At 37.1% G+C, this 23,344-nt stretch overlaps 1 protein-coding gene across 2 annotated transcripts in view; it reads right to left on the bottom strand.

The window, feature by feature from the left end:
- LPA19 (photosystem II 11 kDa protein-like protein) overlaps positions 1 to 23,344 on the bottom strand; it is a 47,723-nt gene that overhangs the window by 2,797 nt on the left and 21,582 nt on the right. Inside the window, exon 3 of one of the 2 annotated variants that reach the window (XM_089982329.1) lies at positions 15,995 to 16,172. The exons of the other annotated variant lie outside the window; for it this stretch is intronic. Coding sequence (XP_089838455.1) covers positions 16,140 to 16,172 — 33 coding nt within the window. The 3' untranslated portion in view covers positions 15,995 to 16,139. Of the gene's footprint in view, positions 1 to 15,994; positions 16,173 to 23,344 lie in introns of those variants that run through there. 2 annotated transcript variants of the gene reach the window in all.

Raw genomic sequence — 23,344 nt, 5'->3', positions numbered from 1 at the left:
CCTCAAATTATTTTGTGTCTACATCAGTGTAAAACAATAACAAGGTTATGTAGATTCCCAACCAAATTGATTTTTCCTGTACAAAAATTTACCTACATGCAACCAACTTTTATAACACTAGGATCCGTGTGAACTTGTAGCCTACTCATATTATCCTGTTAAAATATCCACAATTTTTACTGCAATGACAAACAACAAAACCAATGGAAACAAGTAGAAAAGAGTGAAAACTGAGAACTTTTCGCTTCCTTCCCCTAATTGGATGCTGCAAAAGGTGTCTCTGCCTCGCTTGCATTTTCAGTTAATGTCCATATTGGCTTGAGTTCATGTTCTCTCTACCTAAGTGCTAAACAAGTTGTGCCTCTTTGAACTGGGTTGCTTGCTTAATCTCCTTTGATTCAGGTTTCATTGCAAATTGAGTAGCGGAGATTTATAACCTCTTCATATGAAGATAGAAGCCTGATGCACCACACAAATGGGATCACTCAGAGAAACAACCTTACTATTTGTCTTCTCTTCCCGTGATTCCATAATGTTACGAAAATTTACATTATTCTTGCAGCTCAGTCATGTAACAATTCTGTCTATGATATGAATCAATAAGAAGATTATGATTTACATATTGGATCAATCATGGGAGAGATTCTAAATAGAGTTACTCAAAAGAATACCACTGCTTTGCTTGTCATGAGAGGCCATCCATAAATGAAGTCATACATAAGATAACAATATCTTAGCTGACCCAGTATGAATCACTTCAAGTCTTTCTTGTTGATGTAGAAAGCTTGCACAAGAAGCTTATCACTGTTGGAAAAAATGAAACTACATGACTCGACTGGGGTGGTAGAAATAGACCTTTAAAAAGAAGTGAAACCACAAAGGAAACATGGAAGAAATCCTATTCAACTATGACCAACAATACTTATTGTGATCAGATTTATAATAAAGGGAATCTGCAGGGAGCAAATACCAGTACCAGATGCACCAGGATTCCCAAATTGAATAGAGAATTACATTGTGATTAACTTGTCAGTGTAGAGAAAATGGTGGGAACAAAAATCATGGACATTGCAAGAGAAATCAGCATGTCTTTGGAACTTTGAATCTGCCAACTTATTCAGAAAGCCGGAATAAGTCGGGTTGTTTCAATATGGATCACAAAGCAATATCCAACTTATCCAAGTCTCCTAGACTATGTCACATAGGTGCAGGTGCGAATGCGGGTGCAGGTGTGGCGATATGACACTTTAAAAAACCTTGGGTGTGGGGAGGGTATATATATATATATATATATATATATATATATATATATATATATATATATATAATTTTTAACAGTTTTAAGTTAACTCAGGCCTGGGTTTTGTTCTGTTGAACCCAGGCCTGGGTTCGGTTCTGCTGAACACAGCAGGCCTGGGTTTGGCCCATGCGCCAACGAGGGAAGGAGGAGAAGGAAGAAGAAAGACCGGAGGAGGAGCAGAAGAAGAAAGAGACACAGAAAGAGGAAGAGAAGAAAGAAGAAGAAGAAATAGAGGAGCAAAGAGACAGAGAGACGTATCTTTGACGTCACCGTCGGAAGAGGAGAGGAGGAGGACGTCGCTGCAGTCGGAAGAGAAAGAGGAGGTGTTAAGATTAATGTAATATATATATATATATATGGAAGTCGCTCCCAACGGCTAGAATTCTAGCCGTTGAGAGCTCTCTCCCATGCTTTTATGAGAGAGGCCTTCCCCTCTTTATTTCACTTCTCCCCTTCTCTCCTCTACCTTTCTCTATAAATATGGGTGGGTGAGTCCCTTTGTAAGGTAAGAGAGTGATGGGTAGTATTAGTGTTGTGTATTTTTTTTTATTTGAGTGCATTGTAGTGAGGCTTGAATGAAATTTTATTTTATATTTCTTTTAATGTTCATTATGAATAAAATTATTTATTTATATTTTATTATGTGTCTTTTAATTCTTAAGTTTGTTGTTTAAATGTATATTGTTTTGAGTCTTGAAGATCATCATGGAGTGTATTGGAATCCGCACCATTTCGTGACATGGTATCAGAGCCAGACATCCAGGTCTTGGAAATGATTCATATTAATAAATGAAATGGATTCAAGATTTCGCATTCTGGTATGTATCTTTGGCTTCTTGTTTTTTATAATTAGGGTAAGTTTTAAAAAAAAGAGTTATGTTAAAAATAAATACTTTTGTGAAGTACGTGGAAATTATGGGTTTTTTATATGTCTTAGATTATGAATATGTGTAGTAAAAAACTATATTTTGCATATGCTTTTGCACACTCATTTCATTTAAACAAATATATATATATATATATATATATATATATTATACCTTATTATGTATACTCTTGTGGGATTTGTGATTGTGTTCTTTTAAAACACCTCTTTTTGGTTCCCTTTGTAGGTATTGTGAGTGTGTTCCTTAGAGAACACCTTTGTAATTATCCACTCAAGTTGAATATGTGGCTTCTTATAATATTATGTGTTTTGCAAAGTATTAAAATTTATACTTCTTAACATATGTATGGACTATCTTTGAAATCTTTTAATATATTATGATGTGATCAAGCATAATCTTTTATCGTGATCTATTTCTAATGAGGCCTTTTTTAATATGTTATTTCATATATATTTGAGCAATATTGCTCTATTAAGAAAGGATTATTTTCAAATGACATGTGTTGGATTAAGATTTTCTTTTTGGTATATGCTTTAATTATTGAAAGGCATAAGCATGACTCGTTATCATATAAAAAATCTGTTTATCTTTTGTGATTTCTTTCTTCAATATTGATATTCTACATCATGCTTATTGAAAAATGTTACATTACGAGAAAAATCTCTTATTTAGTGTGATCATATATATGTGGATATATGTGGATTTATATAGCTCTTTGGGAATCTCCATTTGATTGTCTTCAATTGCTTCATAATAGACTTATGATTTAGCTCTAACTTCTTAGATATATGTGTTTTTGTCTCTTTAATAAGATTTATTGATCTTTTGTATGTGATGTGCTTAGTGCACTTTGTTCTCATTGGTGGATTTATGATCTTTTGAAGGATTCTCAAACTTCATAAATTCACCACCTCTATAAAGAATGCTTATATTGAGCATGACTCGTTATTTGCTTATTCAAGATTGTGAAAATTGTCATGAGACATCTTGTATTGCATATAATTGCATCTATTGTCATATTGGTGTGCATATGATTGCACTAATTTTTATACTAAGGTTTTTACCAAACTCTTTTTTTATTTGATTTGAAACTTGTCTTTTCAAATTGGATATTTGATATGAACTCACCTATTTGGAAATTGAATTATGTGAGTACGTATTATCTTTTTATGGCATTTTGATTTGTCCATCACAATTTTTTTTATATGATGCATCATCTCTCTTGACCTTGTTGTTGAGTCAGGGTTAGCCGTTGAGGTCAGTTGTGTGTGCACCTCATGGCATCTTATCAATCTAGATTTCTTAAGGTTATGAATGATATGTTGTCACTTGTCTTTGATTGGATTGATGGTTAATTGGCCTCTTAACTCATTACTATTGATATTTCGAGTTAACCGTTGAGGTGAGTTATGTATGCACCTTAAATCATCTTATCAATCTGCAATTATCAAAGGTTATGTGTGTCATGTTGACACCAGTCTTGGATTTGATTGATAGTTGATTGGCCTCTGAATCCATATATGCTTTTGTTGATTCAGAGATGTTTGTTGGGGTGAGTTATATGTGTTAAATTATGTATATATAAATATATATATATATATACATATACATATATATATATACATTTGTATATATATATAAGTATATATACGTATATATGTATATATACATAATATATCTTTTTTTCTGTTTTGTATAAACCAAAAACCCGATAGGGGTGTTTTGGTAATTCCACTTGTACCTTTTCCTTTTTTTACTTTTTCTTTTTTCTTTCTTTTTCCCCCTTTTCTTTTTCTTTTTTACTTTTTCAGTTTCTACTTTTTAGGACCATAAGGGGCCCCACCTATCTAGTCGTTGGGGCCCCAACAGTCATATTTATGACCGTTGGGGCTCCCAACAACTAGAAGGGAGCCCCCTTTATGGTCCTCCTTTATGCTCTCCTCCTCTATATATAGAGGAGGCTCCCCCTTGTAAATGTATTGGGTTTTCACCCTTCTCTTTCTTTCTTCAATAATATCCAACTTATGACTTTGAGTCATTTTCTACTTTTGAGAGTTTTGTGTGTGCACTTTTAGTGCTTGTGTTCTTGGCTCTTGTGGTCACTCTTAAAGAGTGCCTTTTGCTCTATTGGTGCTTCCGCCCCTTTTCATTACATGGTATTAGAGCTCGGTTGGTGATTGGGCTTCTCTTTATCTTGGAACGTGTGCCTCTCAAATTTTAAGAAGAAAGGAAGGATTTGGTGCCGATGGAACGTGACTCTAAAGTGGAGCTTTATTTTAAGCTAAATGGGTCCAACTATCTCTTGTGGGCCTCCGCGATGGAAAATCATCTAAGAGGTAAGAAACTTTGGGGTTTTGTTATGGGAACTACTCCCGAACCCTCTCTTGTTCTCACTAAAATAGAAAATGAGATTGAAAAAGCTTTAGATGGCGATGAACGCATCAAAGCTATCAATGACCATCAATCAAAAGTTGAGGATTGGAAAAGTAACCATGCCAAAATTTTGGCATGGTTTATGAACAATGTTGACCTTAAAAATTGTGTTAATATTGCCAAATTTAGAAGGGCCAATGAGGCATGGTTTTTCCTTAAGGGTATGTATACCCAAAAGGATCTTGCTCGACAATTTTTTTGTCAAGAAAAAATCCGTTCCACCAAACAAATGGATATGAGTGTCCGGGACTATTTTAGCTCTCTAACCCCTCTTTGGGATGAACTTGCTCTTCTTGAGCCTAAATTGGTGGCTCCGGAAGATATTGAATTAAGAAGGGAACAAATTGAAAAGGAGCACTTCTTTCAATTTCTTCATGGTCTTCGCCCGAAATTTGAACAAGTTAGGGCATCTCTTCTCCATAGAAGCAAAGCCTTACCTATTGAAGATGCCCTCGCCGAAATATGCCAAGAGGAAACTCGATTTGACTTAAGCATTAAGAATGATGAAGTTTTGGCCGTTACTAGGCCCGGATCAAATGTTAAAGTCTATAGACCTCCTCATTTCAACAAAAATAGTAATGGGCCTAGAAAGGGAATAATATGTCATTATTGTAATGAATCGGGACACATTAGACCGGTTTGTCCCAAACTTAAAGGAAAAGTAGCCGCGGTTGGAGAAAATTCTCCAAAGAAGGAAGAAGAAAATACCAAAGAGGGAGATATCAAAGAGACTCTTAATCACATCTCCGAAGTTCTCCAACATCTTCTCAAAACTTCTTCCTCAACATCCGGAGCCGCCATCGCCTATTCTTCATCACCTCCAGGTATGTGGATACTAGACTCCGGTGCTTCTTTTCATATGACATCTCATAAAAACTCTCTTTCAAATGTTTTTTCTGAACCCATATCCTCTTATGTTTCAACGACCGATGGAACATCATTGAAAATTGAAAGTATTGGAACGCTTGATTTTAAAAATTCTCAAAAATTTTCCGTTCCTAAAGTAAGAATCGTTCCAAAAATTAATTTAAATCTTTTTTCCGTTTCTCAAATCACCGATCATGGATGTCAAGTCTCTTTCTCACCTAAAGATTGCACTGTGCAGGATCTCCAGTCAGGGAAGCTGATTGGGCAAGGCCATAGAAGGGGTGATCTCTATTTTATGGACTTTTTGACTCTTCCATCTAAATCTTCTTGCAATCTTGTAAAAGACAAAAGTATTGGAATTTGGCATGAGAGACTTGGTCATCCAAATTTTGTAAAAATGTCTCTTTTTCCGTTTTTGAACAATACTTGTAAAGACAATCACATGACTTGTAAAAATTGCATTTTTGGGAAATCTAAAGCTACTCCATTTCCTCGAAGAAGTTACTTTACCACTCGGCCATTTGAACTTGTTCATTCCGATGTGTGGGGACCTTCCCCTATTTTGTCTAAAGGAGGATTTTCGTATTATGTTGTCTTTATTGACGACTTCACTCGATTCACGTGGATTTACTTCCTAAGTCGCAAATCCGAAGTTTTTTCCTTCTTTAAAGAATTCCATGCAATGGTTAAAAATCAATTTTGGGAAAATCTATCTATTCTTAGGTCCGATTCGGGAGGCGAATATATGTCCAATGATTTTCAAAGCTATTTAAAAGAAAATGGAATTTGTCATCAACGTTCTTGTCCCAACACTCCGCAACAAAATGGTCTTGCAGAAAGAAAGCATAGACACATAATAGAAACTACAAGAACGTTATTAATTTCAAAAAATATCCCAAAATCCTTTTGAGCCGAAGCGGTTCTAACCTCAATGTATTTTATCAATAGAACCCATTCATCCTTTTTGAAAAATCTTTCTCCATTTGAAAAACTTTACAATATGTCTCCCGATTATAAAAGACTAAGGATTTTTGGATGTAAATACTTTGTTCTAACTCACAAAAATGATAAACTTTCTCCTAGGGCTATTGAATGTATTTTCTTGGGATATGGCGAAAAACAAAAAGGTTATAGATGTTTTGACATTCTCAAAAACAAACTTTATATCTCAAAAGATGTCACATTCCTAGAAGAAGAAAATGGTTTTTCGCACCAACCAAATGAAAATATTGATTATTCCTTTTTATTTGACTTATTGCATCAAGAAAACATCATAGATGATCATATTGATCCTAGTGAACCCATTGGTGAAAATCATTTTGAACATCCAAATGATGATCAAAACTTAGAAGAAAATGTTTCAAGACAAATTCAAGTCTACTCTAGAAGGAATGAAAGAAATCCTCCTTGTGCCCTTGAAAAATTTTCTCAAAGTGAGTCAATCGAAGAGACCTCTCAAAGAAAATCAAATCGGATTTCCAAAATGCCCAATAGACTATGTCACAGGGATTCGGCTAGCAGGGTGCCGCACCCGCGTCGACGCGACTCGACGCGGGTGCGGCACCGGGTGCGGTCAACCTGATCCTGGGTGCGTTGACCGCACCCAGGATCATTTAGGTCCTTTTTTTTGGATTTTTTTTTTTAAAAATTTGCCCTCTAAAATGGGCTGCGAAATTTTTTTTTAAAAAAAATCAGCTGACAGCTGTTGATGGGCTGCGAATTTTTAAAAAAAAAAAAATCTGCTGACAGCTCCTGTCAGCTGCTGACAGGAGCTGTCAGCAGAGAAAATCGGATTTGAAAAGGCAGCTCCTGTCAGTCCTGGCAGGAGCTGTCAGCAGCTGACAGCTGCTGCCAGTCCTGGCAGGAGCTGGCAAGAGCTTTTCAAATCCTTTTTTGCGTAAAGGATTTTCTCTCTCCCCTTTATATATATATATATATATATATATATATATATATATATATATATATATACATTTTTGCCCTTGCCGCACCCCCGCACCCGGGTTTTTTGGAAGTGCCGAATCCCCGCACCCGCACCCGCACCCGCACCCATGTGACATAGCCAATAGATTTGTTTCTTATGATTCTTTTTCTCCTAACTTTCGAGCATGCCTACTTGCTCTTCACTCCTTTCATGAACCATCTCATTACAATGATGTTAAACAATATGCTCATTGGAATGAAGCTATGGAACTAGAACTTAATGCTCTTAAAAAGGCGCAAACTTGGGAAATCATTGACCCTCCCAATGGCAAGAAACCCATTAGATGTAGATGGGTTTTTAAAGTAAAAACTAAGAGTGATGGTTCATTGGAAAGATATAAGGCTAGGTTGGTAGCCAAGGGATATGCCCAAGAGTATGGGGTAGATTATGATGAAACTTTTGCCCCAGTTGCTCGAATGACTAGTGTTCGAGCTCTTATTGCTATAGCCTCTGTTAAAAAATGGTCAATCTTTCAACTTGATGTCAAAAATGCCTTTTTGAATGGTAATTTAAATGAAGAAGTTTATATGGAACCGCCTCCAGGTATGAATTTAAATGGAAAAATTTTAAAATTAAAAAAGGCTTTATATGGACTTAAGCAAGCTCCTAAAGCTTGGTATGATAGGTTTAGTAATGTATTAATCAATTTAGGATTTTCTTCTTGATATACTGACACTGCTCTTTTTGTTAAAAGGAAAAGGACAGGTGACTCCATTATTATGCTTCTGCTGTATGTTGATGATATGATCATCACTGGGAATGACAAAAAGGGATTAAGTGATGTTAAGTCTATGTTAAAAGAAACTTTTCATATGTCTGATCTTGGTTATTTGAGATATTTTTTAGGAATTGAAGTGGCTTATTCCGCGCGAGGATACATCTTATCTCAAATGAAGTTAGCTGCAGAAATTTGTACCAAATCAGGAATATCTGATGAAAAGAAAGTTGAGACTCCCGAAGTTATCAATGCAAAACTAAGACTTGAAGATGGTGTTCTTCTTGAAGATCCAACTCCCTACCGTCAATTAATTGGATCCCTCACCTATCTATCCATCACACGTCCAGACATAGCTCATGCGGTTCATGCAGCGAGCCAGTTTCAGCACGCACCTACTACGGTTCATATGGCGTCCGTAATGAGAATTGTGCGATATATCAAAAATACCATCTCCAAGGGACTCTTCTTATCCTCTTCCTCATCTCTTGAATTGACTGCTTTTACTGATGCTGACTGGGGAGGAAATCCCAATGATCGTATCTCAATTACGGGTCTTTGCATTTTTTTAGGTGAATCTCTTATCTCGTGGAGATGCAAGAAGCAGCAGAAGGTCTCCTTATCATCTACTGAAGCTAAATATCGGGCTATGGCGATGACAACTATGGAAATTGTGTGGCTCAGAAGTCTCCTTGGTGACATGGGCGTTCCCATTTCCACTCCCACCAAGCTCTGTTGTGATAACAAAAGTGCGATATACATTGCCAGCAATCACACCTTTCATGAGCGGACCAAGCATATCGAAATAGATTGCCATTGTGTTCGAGACGAATATCTCAAAGGGACCATCACATTACCATATGTCACTTCAGAGTATCAACTGGCTGACTTCTTCACCAAGGCGCTCCCAACTCCACGATTCATGTTTCTTCTTGGCAAACTTTCGGTCTTCTCCCCGTAAAGTTTGAGGGGGCATGTTAAATTATGTATATATAAATATATATATACATATACTTATATATATACATTCGTATATATATAAGTATATATACGTATATATGTATATATACATAATATATCTTTTTTTCTGTTTTGTATAAACCAAAAACCTGATAGGGGTGTTTTGGTAATTCCACTTGTACCTTTTCCTTTTTTTCTTTTTTCTTTTTTTTTCCCCTTTTTCTTTTTTACTTTTTCAGTTTCTACTTTTTAGGACCATAAGGGGCCCCACCTATCTAGTCGTTGGGGCCCCAACAGTCATATTTATAACCGTTGGGGCCCCAACAGTCATATTTATGACCGTTGGGGCTCCCAACGACTAGAAGGGAGCCCCCTTTATGGTCCTCCTTTATGCTCTCCTCCTCTATATATAGAGGAGGCTCCCCCTTGTAAATGTATTGGGTTTTCACCCTTCTCTTTCTTTCTTCAATAATATCCAACTTATGACTTTGAGTCATTTTCTACTTTTGAGAGTTTTGTGTATGCACTTTTAGTGCTTGTGTTCTTGGCTCTTGTGGTCACTCTTAAAGAGTGCATTTTGCTCTATTGGTGCTTCTGCCCCTTTCATTACAATATGCACCTTGTTTTATGTCAGTTTAGATTGTCAACTTATGGTTTGACTCTAACAGACAATTGCTTGATCTCTGGATCTGAATGTGGTATTTCACTCAATTGTTGTATGGCCATTATTATTATGGATGTTTATAACTCTGTTTAGCTGTGATGGCTATCTTTTTTTTGAAACCATGGTGTTTCGAAAGATTGTTAAAATTGATATTCTTATTGATGACAATAGTGTGTTTCCATTACAAGCCTTCTTACCTCGGGTGTTTTCTCCTTTTTATGTCTCTTATCTAAGTGTTATTATATGTAAACAAGAGATGTTTGTTCACACCTTCGTGTGTGTTTTTACCCTTTTGTTGGCATTGAGATTATACTCTTGATCTAGTTGCTAATACACTTAATTTTTTAGTGTCATTATATGTAGATAAGAAGTATTTATTCACACCTTCGTGTGTGATTTTAGCCCATTGTTGGCATTATACTCTTGATTTAATCACTGATACACTTGATTGTTGAGTGTTATTATATGTAGACAAGAGATGTTTATTCACACTTTTGTGTATGATTTTAGCCCCTTGTTGGCATTATGCTCTTGTTCTAGTCGCTGATATACTTGTTTTTAAGTGTCATTATATGCAGACAAGAGATGTTTATACACACCTTCATGTGTGCCTTTGGCCCTTTAGTGACATGATGTTTATGATCTTGTTCTAGTCGCTGATACACTTGATGTTTGAGGTTTGGAGGCCTAGGAGATGATTGCTTGAGGTGGTTAAACTAGTGTTTTAATTTGCAAAATTCATTTATTATTATGAGTGAGATTTTTTTAAAAATCCCTTTATAATTTTTTCTAAACTCGTTTGCTCTTTTATAAAAAATGGTTGTTGAAATATTTTTATGCATTTTGCATTATGCTTTGGTTGCATGAGTTATTCCATGATTTATGTTACATGGGTGCGAGTGCGGGGGGTGCGGCACTTTAAAAAAACTTGGGTGCGGGGGTGCGGCAAAAAAAATATATATATATATATATATATATATATATATATATATATATATATATATATATATATATATATATATATATATATAAAATTTGTGCAGGGGAGGGGTCGAGCCCCCTCCCTGTACCCTCTTTGTGCAGGGGAGGGGTCAAGTTGATGAGTTGTGGAGCCTGACTCAAAGTTTTTTCCCTTGCAGAAAGGGGGGTCCAGGGCTCCCCCCGGCGTGGGTCCCGCTGCGCGATCAGCAGGCGGGGGTCCAAGGGGGCCGAACGGGGCAGCGCCCCCCGGAAGAAATTTTTTTTGGAGTTTATGTTTGAGACCCGGTTTCTTATGGATCAGACCCGATTCGTTTAGGACCCTGAGTGTAAAAAAAAAATTTATATAAAAAATGGACATAAATGACCCTGGGTAGGTCAACACACCTAGGGTCAGGTTGACCGCACCGGGTGCTGCACGCGCACCTGCGTCGCATCGCGTTGACATGAGTGTGGCACCCGGTTTGCCGAGTCCCTGTGACATAGTCCATGATTGATTGTCTTGCATAATTTATATAAGTTTATGCTTTTTTAAGCATATATTCATTAAAGATTTTTTTTTTACTTATTTGTGTTGCCCTTTGTTGGCTATTTGTGTTGTCCCATAGTGGACTTGTGCTTTTGCACATTTGTGCTTATATTATGCCTTTGTATTGTCGACTCTTAGACTTTATGTGCTTTTGCACTTTTTTTTTATTTCACATATTTTATTACATGCTTTCTAAGCATTTCATTAGTGAAATCTCGTATATGTATGCCCATAGTGGCCATTGTGTGCATTTGATTACTCGTGAGTGCTTAGACATTTCTACTGTATTTGTGTAAATATTGCTTCTAATTGATCCATGTTTATTTATATCCTTTGTTGTGTAAAGATGATTAGTTAGTGAGTTATTCCTTCATAGTATTAATAATGATGAAAATCTATAACAGTTATACATCAATGTCTTTTGTGATAAAAATATGTCTATGTTTTTCATTGTTTGCATCTCTCTTAATATTATTCTATTATGGTCGAGTTTGTGAATGACTATCATGTTTGTAGTTAATGATTGTTCAAAATTCATACTTTAAATGATATTAAAAAATATTAAATTGACTTATTTTGTACGTATCTTTTGTTTGTGTGCTTGGCCATCCTCTCTCTATAATATATATATAGTTATTTTTTGTTAGATTGCTCTTGTTTGACTCCTTTTACAGGTTCTTCAAACATTGGCAGTATGATTGATTGTAAAGACATTTCGAGAATATTAATGGTATTGCAAATCCTTTATGTAATAGAACATATGACTGAGCACCCCTTGAAGAGGCGCCAAATAGAAGAATTTGATGAAGTCTATCAAGACATCTATTGTAATGGGTTTCTTCTTTTGTAATTTCAAACTTACAATGAGACACTGTAAGTTTGAGGGGAGGTGTTAAGATTAATATAATATAAGTATATATATTGTAAATATATAATATATATATATACATATATATATATATGGGAGTTAAGTCAAACTAGCTTTGACTTTGCTCTCTCCCATGCTTTTATGAGAGAGGTCTTCCCCTCTTTATTTCACTTCTTCTCTCCTCTACCTTTCTCTATCAATATGGGTGGGTATGTGCCATTGTAAAGTGAGAGAGTGATGGGTAATATTAGTGTTGTGTACTTTTTTTTAGTGCATTATAGTAAAGCTTGAATGTAATTTTATTTTGTATTTCTTTTAATGATCATTATGAATAAAATTATTTATTTACATTTTGATGTCTTTTAATTCTTAAGTTTGTAGTTTAAATGTATAATGTTTTGAGTCTTGGAGATCATCATGGAGTGCATTGGAATCCGCACCATTTCATGACACGAGGTTGTCACCGCCGTCGGAAGATGAGAGGAGTTGGGGAGGGGGAGAGGAGTTTGCTAATATATATATATATATATATATATATATATATATATATATATATAGTTTTGCAGTGTTGTAAATTGTCATGCCCACCAGGGGCATTTTAGTCTTTTTATTGCATGTAATAATTATTGTTCACTAGGAACATTTTTATGTTCAAATTATTTTTTTTTGTCTTTTTATTTATTTATTGTAATAGAGCATAGGTTCTATGGTCAAAAGACCTAGAGTCATTGGGGGGGCTACTCGACGGTCATATTTATGACCGTTGGGAGCTCCTAACGACTCTATTGGGAGCTCCTCAATACTCTCCCTCAAAAGTATATATATAGGGGTTGATCCCCTCTCTTGTATTCAATGCTTTTCTAAGCATTTTCTCAATACATTATTTAGTTTTTATGTGTTATTGTTCCTCTTGTGAGCATTGTGCTTAGCCCTTTGTGGCTCTTTGTAATTTGCCCATTAATGGCTTCTTACTTGTGTGATTGTGCACTCTTTATAGCCCTTTGTGGCATTTCTCTTGTGCACTTGTGTTTCATGTATACGAGTTTTTTGGGTTCTTTTCATCTTGGAAGACTTTGTTATTGGTGATCGTGGATTGTGTGTTCATGATTAAAGCTTTTGGCTCTCTTTTTTTTATTCATATTTCTTTTTGTTCGTTATGGAACATGAATTAAGAGTTGAACTCTACTTCAAACTCAACAGATCCAACTATATAATGTGGTCTTCGGCAATGAAAAAACACCTTAAAGGCAAGAAACTTTGGGGGTTCGTGATGGGCACTACTCTCGAACCATCTTTGAAGCTCACCAAAGTCGAAGAAGGTGTTGAAAAGGCCTTTAAAGGAGATGATCGCGTTAAGGCTATTTATGATCATCAATTAAAGGTAAAAGATTGGGAAAGTAACCATGCTAAGATTTTAGCATGGTTTATGAACAATGTTGACATAAAAATATGTGCAACATTGCTAAGTTTAGAAAAGTCAATGAAGCTTGGTTCTTTCTTTAAGGGCATGTATACTCAAAAAGATCTTGTTAAACAATATTTTTTAAAAGCAAGATTAGAAGCACTAAACAAAGGGATACGAATATATGTGATTATTTTAGTACTTTGTCTTCTATTTGAGACGAATTAACTCTTCTTGAGCCAAAATGAGGGGCCACCGAAGATATTCAACTTAGAAGAGAGCAAGTTGAGAGAGAACATTTCTTTCAATTCTTTCAAGGTCTAAGACCGAAATTTGAACAAGTTAGGTCATCTCTCCTTTATAGGACTTCGGATATGCCTCTTGTAGATGCTCTTGTCCAGATATGCCAAGAGGAGACTCGTCTTGGCATGACTACTAAGGGTGAAGATGTTTTTGTCGTTACTAGTGTAACGCCCCAAATCACAAACTTGTAACATTTTAGAAAAACGTTGAAAGCCTTGTAATCATTCCTTTATCAGAGTTTAAAATAGCATTTCAGCGAAAAATGATGTTTGAAATAACAAGTCCACGGACTTTAGACACATTATGAGTGAACCTTTTCCATTACACAACGGATTTGTAACTCCATACATACATTGAAACCAAATAGAATCAAAACGAGGTTTTGAAGTTTATACGAAAAGTGAAATTTCAAACAACCCTTATACCAAGTTACAAAAATGTTCTCGGGAGCGAAACGTCAGGGAAAAAGTCTCATCTTGATATCATCACGACATCCTACCATCGTTTGCCGTACCGACCTAATCATCACATGTACCCATGAAACAAGGTCAGATCAATAAAAATCTAATAGGTGCATAGATATAACAATTCAAAATAAGACTAACACATGCGTAATTTCATTCATGATATGTAATAACCGTATTTTTTTCTTTTATTTATTTAGAATTTTTATGCGTAAATTGGTTGATTTTGGCCTGGGATCCACATTCCAGATCTAGATAGAATCTCTACTTATATAGGTGTAACAACTTATATATATATATATATATATATATATATATGTACACGAATGCATATCAAGGGATCCACGATTGGATCCAATCCGTGGATCCACACCGCTAGTGGGACTCAGATCCAACACATGGTTGGATCCTAGAACTCGATCTCGGACCCGGACCCAGCCCACACCCTGTTAAGTGAAAAAAAAAACTCGTAAGTAAAAAAAAGGCAGAGCCTGCCCGATAAAGTAAGGAGGTAACCTCGCTGTTAGGGTTCTAAAGGAACCTTAACGTGAGGGAGGCCAAGGGGAGGGGTGTGCCGCCGCCGGGAGGAGGGTGGAAATCCCCTTCCTTTTCGGGGGTTGCCCCTCTTCAAATAGGGGTCGAACCCTTTTTTCTCCCTCACCCTTGTTCTCTCTTCCCCTTTGCATCTCATCTCTCTCTCTCTCGTTCTCTCTTCCCCTATGCCTTTCATCTCTCTCTCGTTCTATCCTTCCCTCTCGTTTTCATGCACGAAAGCAGGACCGCCGGCAAGCTCCCACCCATGGCCGACTCCTCCTCATCTCACCGACTTAAGGTAGGTTTCTGTTTTTTTTTTCTAGATATTTTCTGGATCGAATATGGGTTGTGGGTTACCAAAAATCCTTAGAAAAAGGGCAATTTGGGGTTTGAAATGCGTGGGAGGCCTAAATCGCTAACTTTCAACAGTAAGGAAGTTGTGATTTGCTTTTGGGGTGCCGAAAACTCAAAAGCCCCAATTTGGGGTTTCGAAAAATTCGGAGAGAAGGGTGATACTGTAGTGGGTTTCGTGGGAGCCTTAAATCCCTAATAGAAAATAGAAACAGGGAGTTTCCAACTTATGGATTCAGATCCTGTTAAGTGTGATATTTCAGCATTAAGGGTTTTGGTTTGCCGTAGGTCCCAAATCGAAACACATTGGGGATTTAGGTTGTTATGAATCCCAATTCATGGATAGAATTCTTGAATGGTTGACGTTGGAATTAAATAAAGTTTTTATTTTAAAATATTCAGCATTAAGTGCTGGGATATTGCCAGGTTGGACATCGGTAAGTATATTTTGGAGTTTATATCTATATCATGTTCAGTAATGGCAAGAGATACATGGATGCTACTCTAGCTTGATCGATTGGCAGAAATTCGAGCGATAGCCAGTACGTGCACCACTCCTCTCGTGGTTGTGGGTTGTATTCATGTCAGGGTATTCCATACCCTGTGTGTGTTTTTGCTTGTTATTATAAACTCATAAGTGCTACTGTAACGCCCCGAAATTATAACCCAAATTTTTGAGGATTTATATATATATATATAGCGGAAACAACTACTAATTCCAGGGTTAAGCATTTCAGAACGATACAGGAAGGTAAAAGCAAACCACACCATTTATTTTTATTTCAATAATAATAGAATCAAACATCAGAGTTTTCACATTGTGAATCTCAAAATAAAGATTCCAATCTGAAAGAAAGTAGGACCGCCAGGGAACAAGTAGATCAAGTCTTGGTCAGCGCCTCATCCCGCGTCGCTCATAGGTCTACTCATTGCCTGAAAATGATAAGAATTATAGGAATTAGACTACCACGTCTAAGTAGGAAAAATTGTACTCTTAATGCAGGTATGTCATGAATCTAGTATGTGATGTGGTTGTCGTGTGTGAATTTTCAGCCTATTAAGAATCGCACAAAGAAGACTATGTAACAACAGTAACAGACATATATCTAAGCAGGCAAACGGATTATGCAACAGTTATAATTAAGCAATTAAAACATTTTATGCAAAGACAACAATTAAGCAAGGCATTAAGCAATTAAAGCATATTCTGCAACAACAATAACAGTCATACATAACATTCATGTAGCAATCCCAATATGAATTTGATTATCTCATATCTACACATTTCATGATGTCATTTCATCACAAGCTCAGAACATGGTGGAAGAATATAAATATGTCTCCCTAGTAACTTCACTCATTGTGATACCTAAAATGTTCTAATTGATATTTATCTCTTCTTATCCCGCGGGTACACACGGGCCGAGGCAACCATCACAGAAGAGAACATTCGAGGGTATATTATTCAAAGTTGTTTCATTAACCCGAACATTCTAACTGTGACTGAAATCCCAAGGAAGCGGCCAGTGACTGAGAGAAACTCCCAAAGGCCAAAACCAAAACAGGATGCATCTCTAACTTCTGCAGAAGAGCAAAGAGCTACCACCTAGGACATATAGGTAGTCTGGGTCCCCCAACTCCGAGGACTGGGGACCAACGAGTCATTTTATCTCGAAACATTAAACATGTCTCTGGAGTTTTGTACCACCTACCCTCTCCAAGGTAAGCCCAAATCTGAGTGGGTTAATCTGTTCATTTAATTATTTTCCCGAGGTATGGGGGTGTTTTCCCCATCTACCTCCTACTACCATTATAATAAGTTCCCAACCTTAGTCATTTTGCCAAGGTACACATTCATCCCTGTTTTTCTTTTCATATTGATTGCACAAACCCACTCAGAGTGCTCCGGTGCCTTTAAACCAGACAAGCACGAATGCCCCGGTGCCTTTAAACCAGTCGGGCAACAATATTATATTTTCATTTTCATGCGGATTCACATCATAACTTCGATGGTCTATGTATGACCCTTAATACACTAGCTTGACATTCATATGTCCACAACAAACCGACCCATAGGTTCGGTTATCAAATCATCATTCACCATCATTATTATTATTTATTTATTCTTTAATAGCAAATTGCCACAACGCCTCCATGTATTAAAAAGGGTGACATGTATTAAAAGCTCTGCCAACAAGCAAAGACACTATTGGTGTCCTTTATTGAACATACAGTATAGTCCTAAAGATTTGGTAATACAACTATATATATTTCTCCCCACACTCTCTCATTTGAACATTCCACACGATATACAGCTTAGTTGGCATTTGATACTTTCAACAATTATATAGTGTTAGGCCATAGTACTTCAGAAAAATATACAGTTTAACATGCATATGAACATTGGAAAGTAAGCATCTTCAATGGCCATTTGAACCTTCTAGATGACATACACGTAATGGGCATTGGAACATTTTAAGGAAGATGCCATTGAACATCATAAATTATGCAACTTAATATGCGACTAAATATCCACTTAATATACAAGTTACTATGCTGTTGAACACCAAATTGCATGCAGCTTAATATGCGACTAAATATCAATTTAATATACAAGTTACTATGCAGTTGAACACCAAATTGCATGCAACTTAATATGCGACTAAATATCAATTTAATATACAAGTTACACATTCCATCGTTTTGGTTCTTTAGTTGGCACACAGTCCATCTATCACACTTACCTTCAGCCAACAACAGAGATGAACTTAAGCACTATTACTATATACAAGAAAAACTACTTAGATTAAGCCATAAACTGTGAAAAATAAAAGTTGTTGGTACAGAAAACTTTATATTCAGAACAAAAGATTTGCACAGAATCAATCCTGAAATTCAAGAGAATATACCCCATGCCAAATCATGCAGTTCCAGAGGTTATACACAAGACTAAATCATAAAATTTACAGGAATGTATATATATATATATATATACGAAATTTCAGAGGAATGTGTATGCAAACTCAAATCATAAAATTTCAATAAAGTAGAACAAAACTGAATCATGAATTCCAAAGAGACATACACAGGTATAACCCATGAATTTCAAGAAAATTGAGGACAGGATCAGATCATGACTTCTCTAAAATGCATAAAAGTCTCTTTTCCACATGCCGACCCTGCTTATACCCATGAAACAGATTAACTTATAGACTTAATCTTGTTTGAGATTCTAAGAAAATTTTATATTTAGAACAGAAGATTTGCATACTCATTATAGGTTATTTAGGCAAGAATGTAACATGCACAACTCTTATTTTAATAAGATTACAATAGTTCTCAGATGGTACACACGGTAACAAAATTTATTTCCTTTTTTTTTCATAATAATCTGAAACCCCAAATCTTAGATTTGGGGTTTTCGATTTGGGGTTGACAGACGACCCCAAATTGGAGGTTTTCCTCCCCTTTTTTTTTCGAGATTAGGGTGTCCCGACAACCCTCACCTCATGCTCGACCCATAGCATACCCGAAAAGAAACAACAACCTACCATTTTCCGGCGAAGGGGTTGCGGCAACCACACGGGAAGGTCGGCTTTGACAACACCACCAGTAGAGGAGAGGTCGGCTTCTCCTGGCAAGGGCTTCAGGTTGCAGGCCGGAGCTTGGAGGGCGATCCGAAAGATAGAGAGGCCGAGGAGAGTGAGAGAGGGAAAAGAGATAGCGAGAGAGGGAGGAAGAGGGGTTCGAGGTCCCCATTTGTAGGAGGGTGGCCTCCCGAAAAGGAAAGAAACTCCCCCCTCCGACGGCTGCGGTTTCCCCCCATCTTCCTCACTCTTGACGTGTTAGGGTTCAACTGAACCCTAACACGATTTATCGGGGGAGGGGGTTTTCCCCCTTCCCATATGTTTTTATCGGGCAACCCATATCGGGTTGCCCTTTTAACCCTTATTGTTTTCCTTTTTCAGGGTGTGGGCCGGGTCCGGGTCCGAACCACGACCCGCACTCGGGATCCAACAACGTGTTGGATCCGGGTCTTGTTTAAAAATGTGGATCCATAGTTGGATCCAAAACCCTACCTAATGATATATATATTTTATTTATTTTCTTATTTACGTATATTGATATTTAATAGGTTTATATGTATAAGAGGTATCACTTAGGTATGGGTTCTGGATCCGAAACTTGGATCCGTGCCCAAATCCGCCCATATCACGCATAAAATATTAAAATTTTTAATGGAAAAATTGCTGTTATTACAACTACTGTCTCTTGTTTCTCTACCATGGTTCTGGCGGATAACATAAATGTTCAAACATAAAGGCTTTTAGTAATATAACCTGAAGTTGTGATCGGTTTCAAGTAGGCATCAAGGGATGGACCTGTAGCAGTAAGTCTTCTGCTTACAGCGACCGTATGGGCATCCCACGATATAAATGTGAATTGGATGCTTCTTATTGGTTGTTTGCTGAGATCTGAATAAAAAAACAAAAAAAACAAGCTTACAGTAATATCTGTGTGATACCATTATCTCTATGGGTTCTTGAATAGCTTTTGCCTGGGTTGTCAATCTTGCCAAGTCAGTGTTGTGAAAAGCGTTGAGGCGTAGCGAGGCGCTCCGCCAAAATTTGAGGCGAGGCGTAAGCCTCGAGGCGCAAAGCGTAAGCCTCAAAAAAATTAAACTTAAAAAAATTAAACAAAGAAAAGAAAGCATAGTTAAATGGCACATATATAGAGCAGCACATGTAGGTGCAAATGTTGGTTTGTTACCACTAACTAGCTAGCTAGCAACTAATGCTGTTGACCCAAATCATGATGCAAGTGGGGAACCCAAAAAGGCTTTATAAACAAAACAAGTACATGCATTAACAAAAAACAATATGCAAATTAACGAAAATACTGGCATCCACAGAGTTTGTAGGGTCCATCCACAAAAAAAATACAGGCATTTTTTATAAGAGATGGTGAAAAAACAATATGCAGATTAACTACAATACAGGCATCTGTGTCATTAACGAATTCAATCTGAGATCAAGTTTGAGGCTTGAGCCACCAAGTCATTGGTTGATCAACTGGGTCATGATTTTAGGTTGTTCAAGATACTGTGTGGTCCCACTCTTTCTCTACTATCCAATACTGACATAGCATCTTATACAGGATGGACGCATAAGCTACGATGAGTTTGCCATAATGATGAAGGCTGGAACTGATTGGAGGAAGGCATCAAGACAGTATTCGCGCTAACGTTTTACAAGCCTGAGCTTGAAGCTGCTCAAGGATGGATCTTTGCACCTGACGAATGAGGGGAGATGATAATTCTGTGGGAAAGCAACTGCTGTTTTTTTGTCCAAGTTTACTAATTCTTTCCTTTTTATTTTTGTTGTTTCTTTGGACCCTGAGTGGGTAAAGGGAAAGGGTCGTGTATTCTTGTTGATGCAAAACTGTTGTTGGTTGTACTTCAAGAAAGTTCGATTACTTGGATGAGCAAGACAGTGAAGTAGATGTGGTGTTTGTGTAAATATATTTGTGATCAATTGTGTGAATATCATTTCAAAGTCGCTAAGTTCACTAATCCCAGATATTATACCCAAATGTGTCTTTCATGTTTTTTGTCATCCTTGAAATTCTTCTGGTGAGCTTTGAGTGTTGCATGGGTGGACTTAAGCCCCTCAAGTTGTAGCAATTACCTCCAGTAAGTTTCTAGCATTCCCTACATTGGGTTTGCAAACAGGTATAACAACAGTCTACCCAATTGGCCTGGATAGGGTACATCAACTTTTATTAACGGGATTTTCAGGTATCTGAGGACATTTGCAAATGGACTTTCTGATTTCACTTTTTCGATGCAAGGAATTTTGTTAAGGTGAGTTGTATCTTAAACACATTAGAACGTCTTGCCATTACCAGCTTATAAAGACTAACTTGGTGATTAAATTGATTCTTCTTGGGTTGATGCCAGAGCGGTCAATGGGGACACTGTAAATTCATTGGCAGTATAACCAATCTGTGCTCCAAAAAATACACGACGTTGGTTTTCGAACTTATCAGTACAAATTAAGCTATGGACCTCATCAACTTTACGTGGTCTATAGTACCCATAGTTTCTGGAGAAATTTGCCCTTGAAAAGATGGGGTGTTCATCTTAAATATTTAAAACTTAAGGCAACTTATAGCATGGGGTAGACAAGGTAATTTGGGATGTGCTACATACTTTTTGTATACTTATAAGGTCTGACAAATCCATTTAAACAAGTGATCTGCATTAAAACTGAGCATAACAGTGAGACTCCATTCCTTCCTATGTACAACTTTAGATATAAATGTTACACACACACATGCACAGTTACACAGGCGTGTTAAAAAAATGAGAGAGAAGGAGACTGCGTGTGAGAAAAAAATTAGAGAAAGGCTGCGTAAGAAGAAAAAACGAGGTTGTGTGAGAAAAAATGAGAGAGAGAAAAAAAAAACTAGAGATGAGAGAGAGCGTACCTGTTTTGGGGCTCCACCACAAGAGAGACAACGCTGTGAGAGCCGAGAGAGTGTGATTGTTGTGAGAAAAAAACCAGACAGAAAGAGGCGTAAGAAAAAAATGAGGGTTTTCACCCTCATTAGAGTCGGGGCGGTTTATTTAAGCCCTAACTTTTGGTCAAATGAGGGTTTTGTGAGGCGTATACGCCTCTTCCTGAGGCGCGCCTCGCCTCGAGGCGTGCGCCTCAAGGCCTATGAGGCGCACGCCTCGGGGGTTTTGCGCTTTACCCTTGCGCCTCAAGGCATAAAGCCCCTCGCCTTGAGGCGAGGCACGCTTTTTGTGCCTTGAGGCGCGTTTTTAATAACACTGTGCCAAGTCATTAGAAAATAAACACTTATTGTGAAAGGTTGTGCCAATATTAGGACACTAAAGTGTTCTACACACGTGAACTCAGATACGCACATGCACACCAGTCACCTCACCTTCTCTTCCCTGTGTTCGGCAGACACCCCGACGACCCCCTCTTGAGCCGTTCCTCGCCATCGGCATCCCTGAGCTTTTCCCAAGCGTTGATTCTGAGGTATGGGTTCTTTCTTTTGAATCATGTGAGAAATCGAATACCGATTCGATTTCCATGCAATATTTAGTGCAAATCCATGGTTAAAAAGTGATTCTATGTGTTCACTCTAGATTACATGAATGAGGATCCATAGATCCTCTTTTATATGGGTGTTTTCGGTTCTTTACAACAAACAACAACGCCTTCATCCCAAAACAATTGGGGTCGACGATATGAACCAACAAAGAAAATCATTATGGGTCTTCCACATGAATCCTTCTCCATTTATTTCTATCCAATGCCATGTCCTCCGTGAGGTTCAAAGCATTCATATCCTTTCCTATCACCTCCATCCATGTCTTCCTAGGCCTACCCCGACCTTTTTTAACTAATATATTTTCCCATTTCTCCATCCTTCTAACTGGAGCATCATTAGGCCTTCGTCGAATATGTCCAAACCACCGTAAACGATTCTCTCTCATCTTATTTTCAATGGGTGCAACGCCTACCTTCTTACGTATCTCCTCGTTCTGAATCTTATCTTATTTTCAATGGGTGTTTTCGGTTCTTTACACATAAAAATTTTGTGCATGGGGTTTTTATACAAAAACGAACTCATATTGGGTTATGATCAAGATTTATTTCTGTTTGTTATGATCAAGATTTATGCTTGTATATATATACCTTAATCTGCGTTTTCTGTTCTTGAATTGGGTTCATGCTGGATATAGTTTGAATGACTTGATCGATGCTTATAAAACTGATTTTTTTTAGGCACAGTTAACTTCAATGCTTAGGTGGTGATTAGGTTTGCAAAATTGTTTTCAAGATCATTGACTCAGCAAATTGCATATAGCTATATACAGATTCTCATATAAAAAGTGTTCATGTTATCCCCTGGTTTACATGTGTTAAAGATTTAGTTTTTCTTTCTACGCATGTGAATGTATGGACATGTGCATGTATTGAAAACATGGATCATGAAAGTTTATTGTTATTGCACTCGCATGCTTATATACTTGTAGGAATGTTTTGCTAGAGGTGAATCAAGGAAAATGATATTTCTCTTGTGCTTAG

The sequence above is a fragment of the Nuphar pumila genome, chromosome 12 (assembly GCF_984573655.1).
Source record: "Nuphar pumila chromosome 12, dmNupPumi1.hap1.1, whole genome shotgun sequence".
NCBI classification, from domain to species: Eukaryota; Viridiplantae; Streptophyta; class Magnoliopsida; order Nymphaeales; family Nymphaeaceae; genus Nuphar; species Nuphar pumila.
Note: the sequence above shows the minus strand (reverse complement) of the source record. Positions and strands in the feature narration are given on the sequence as shown.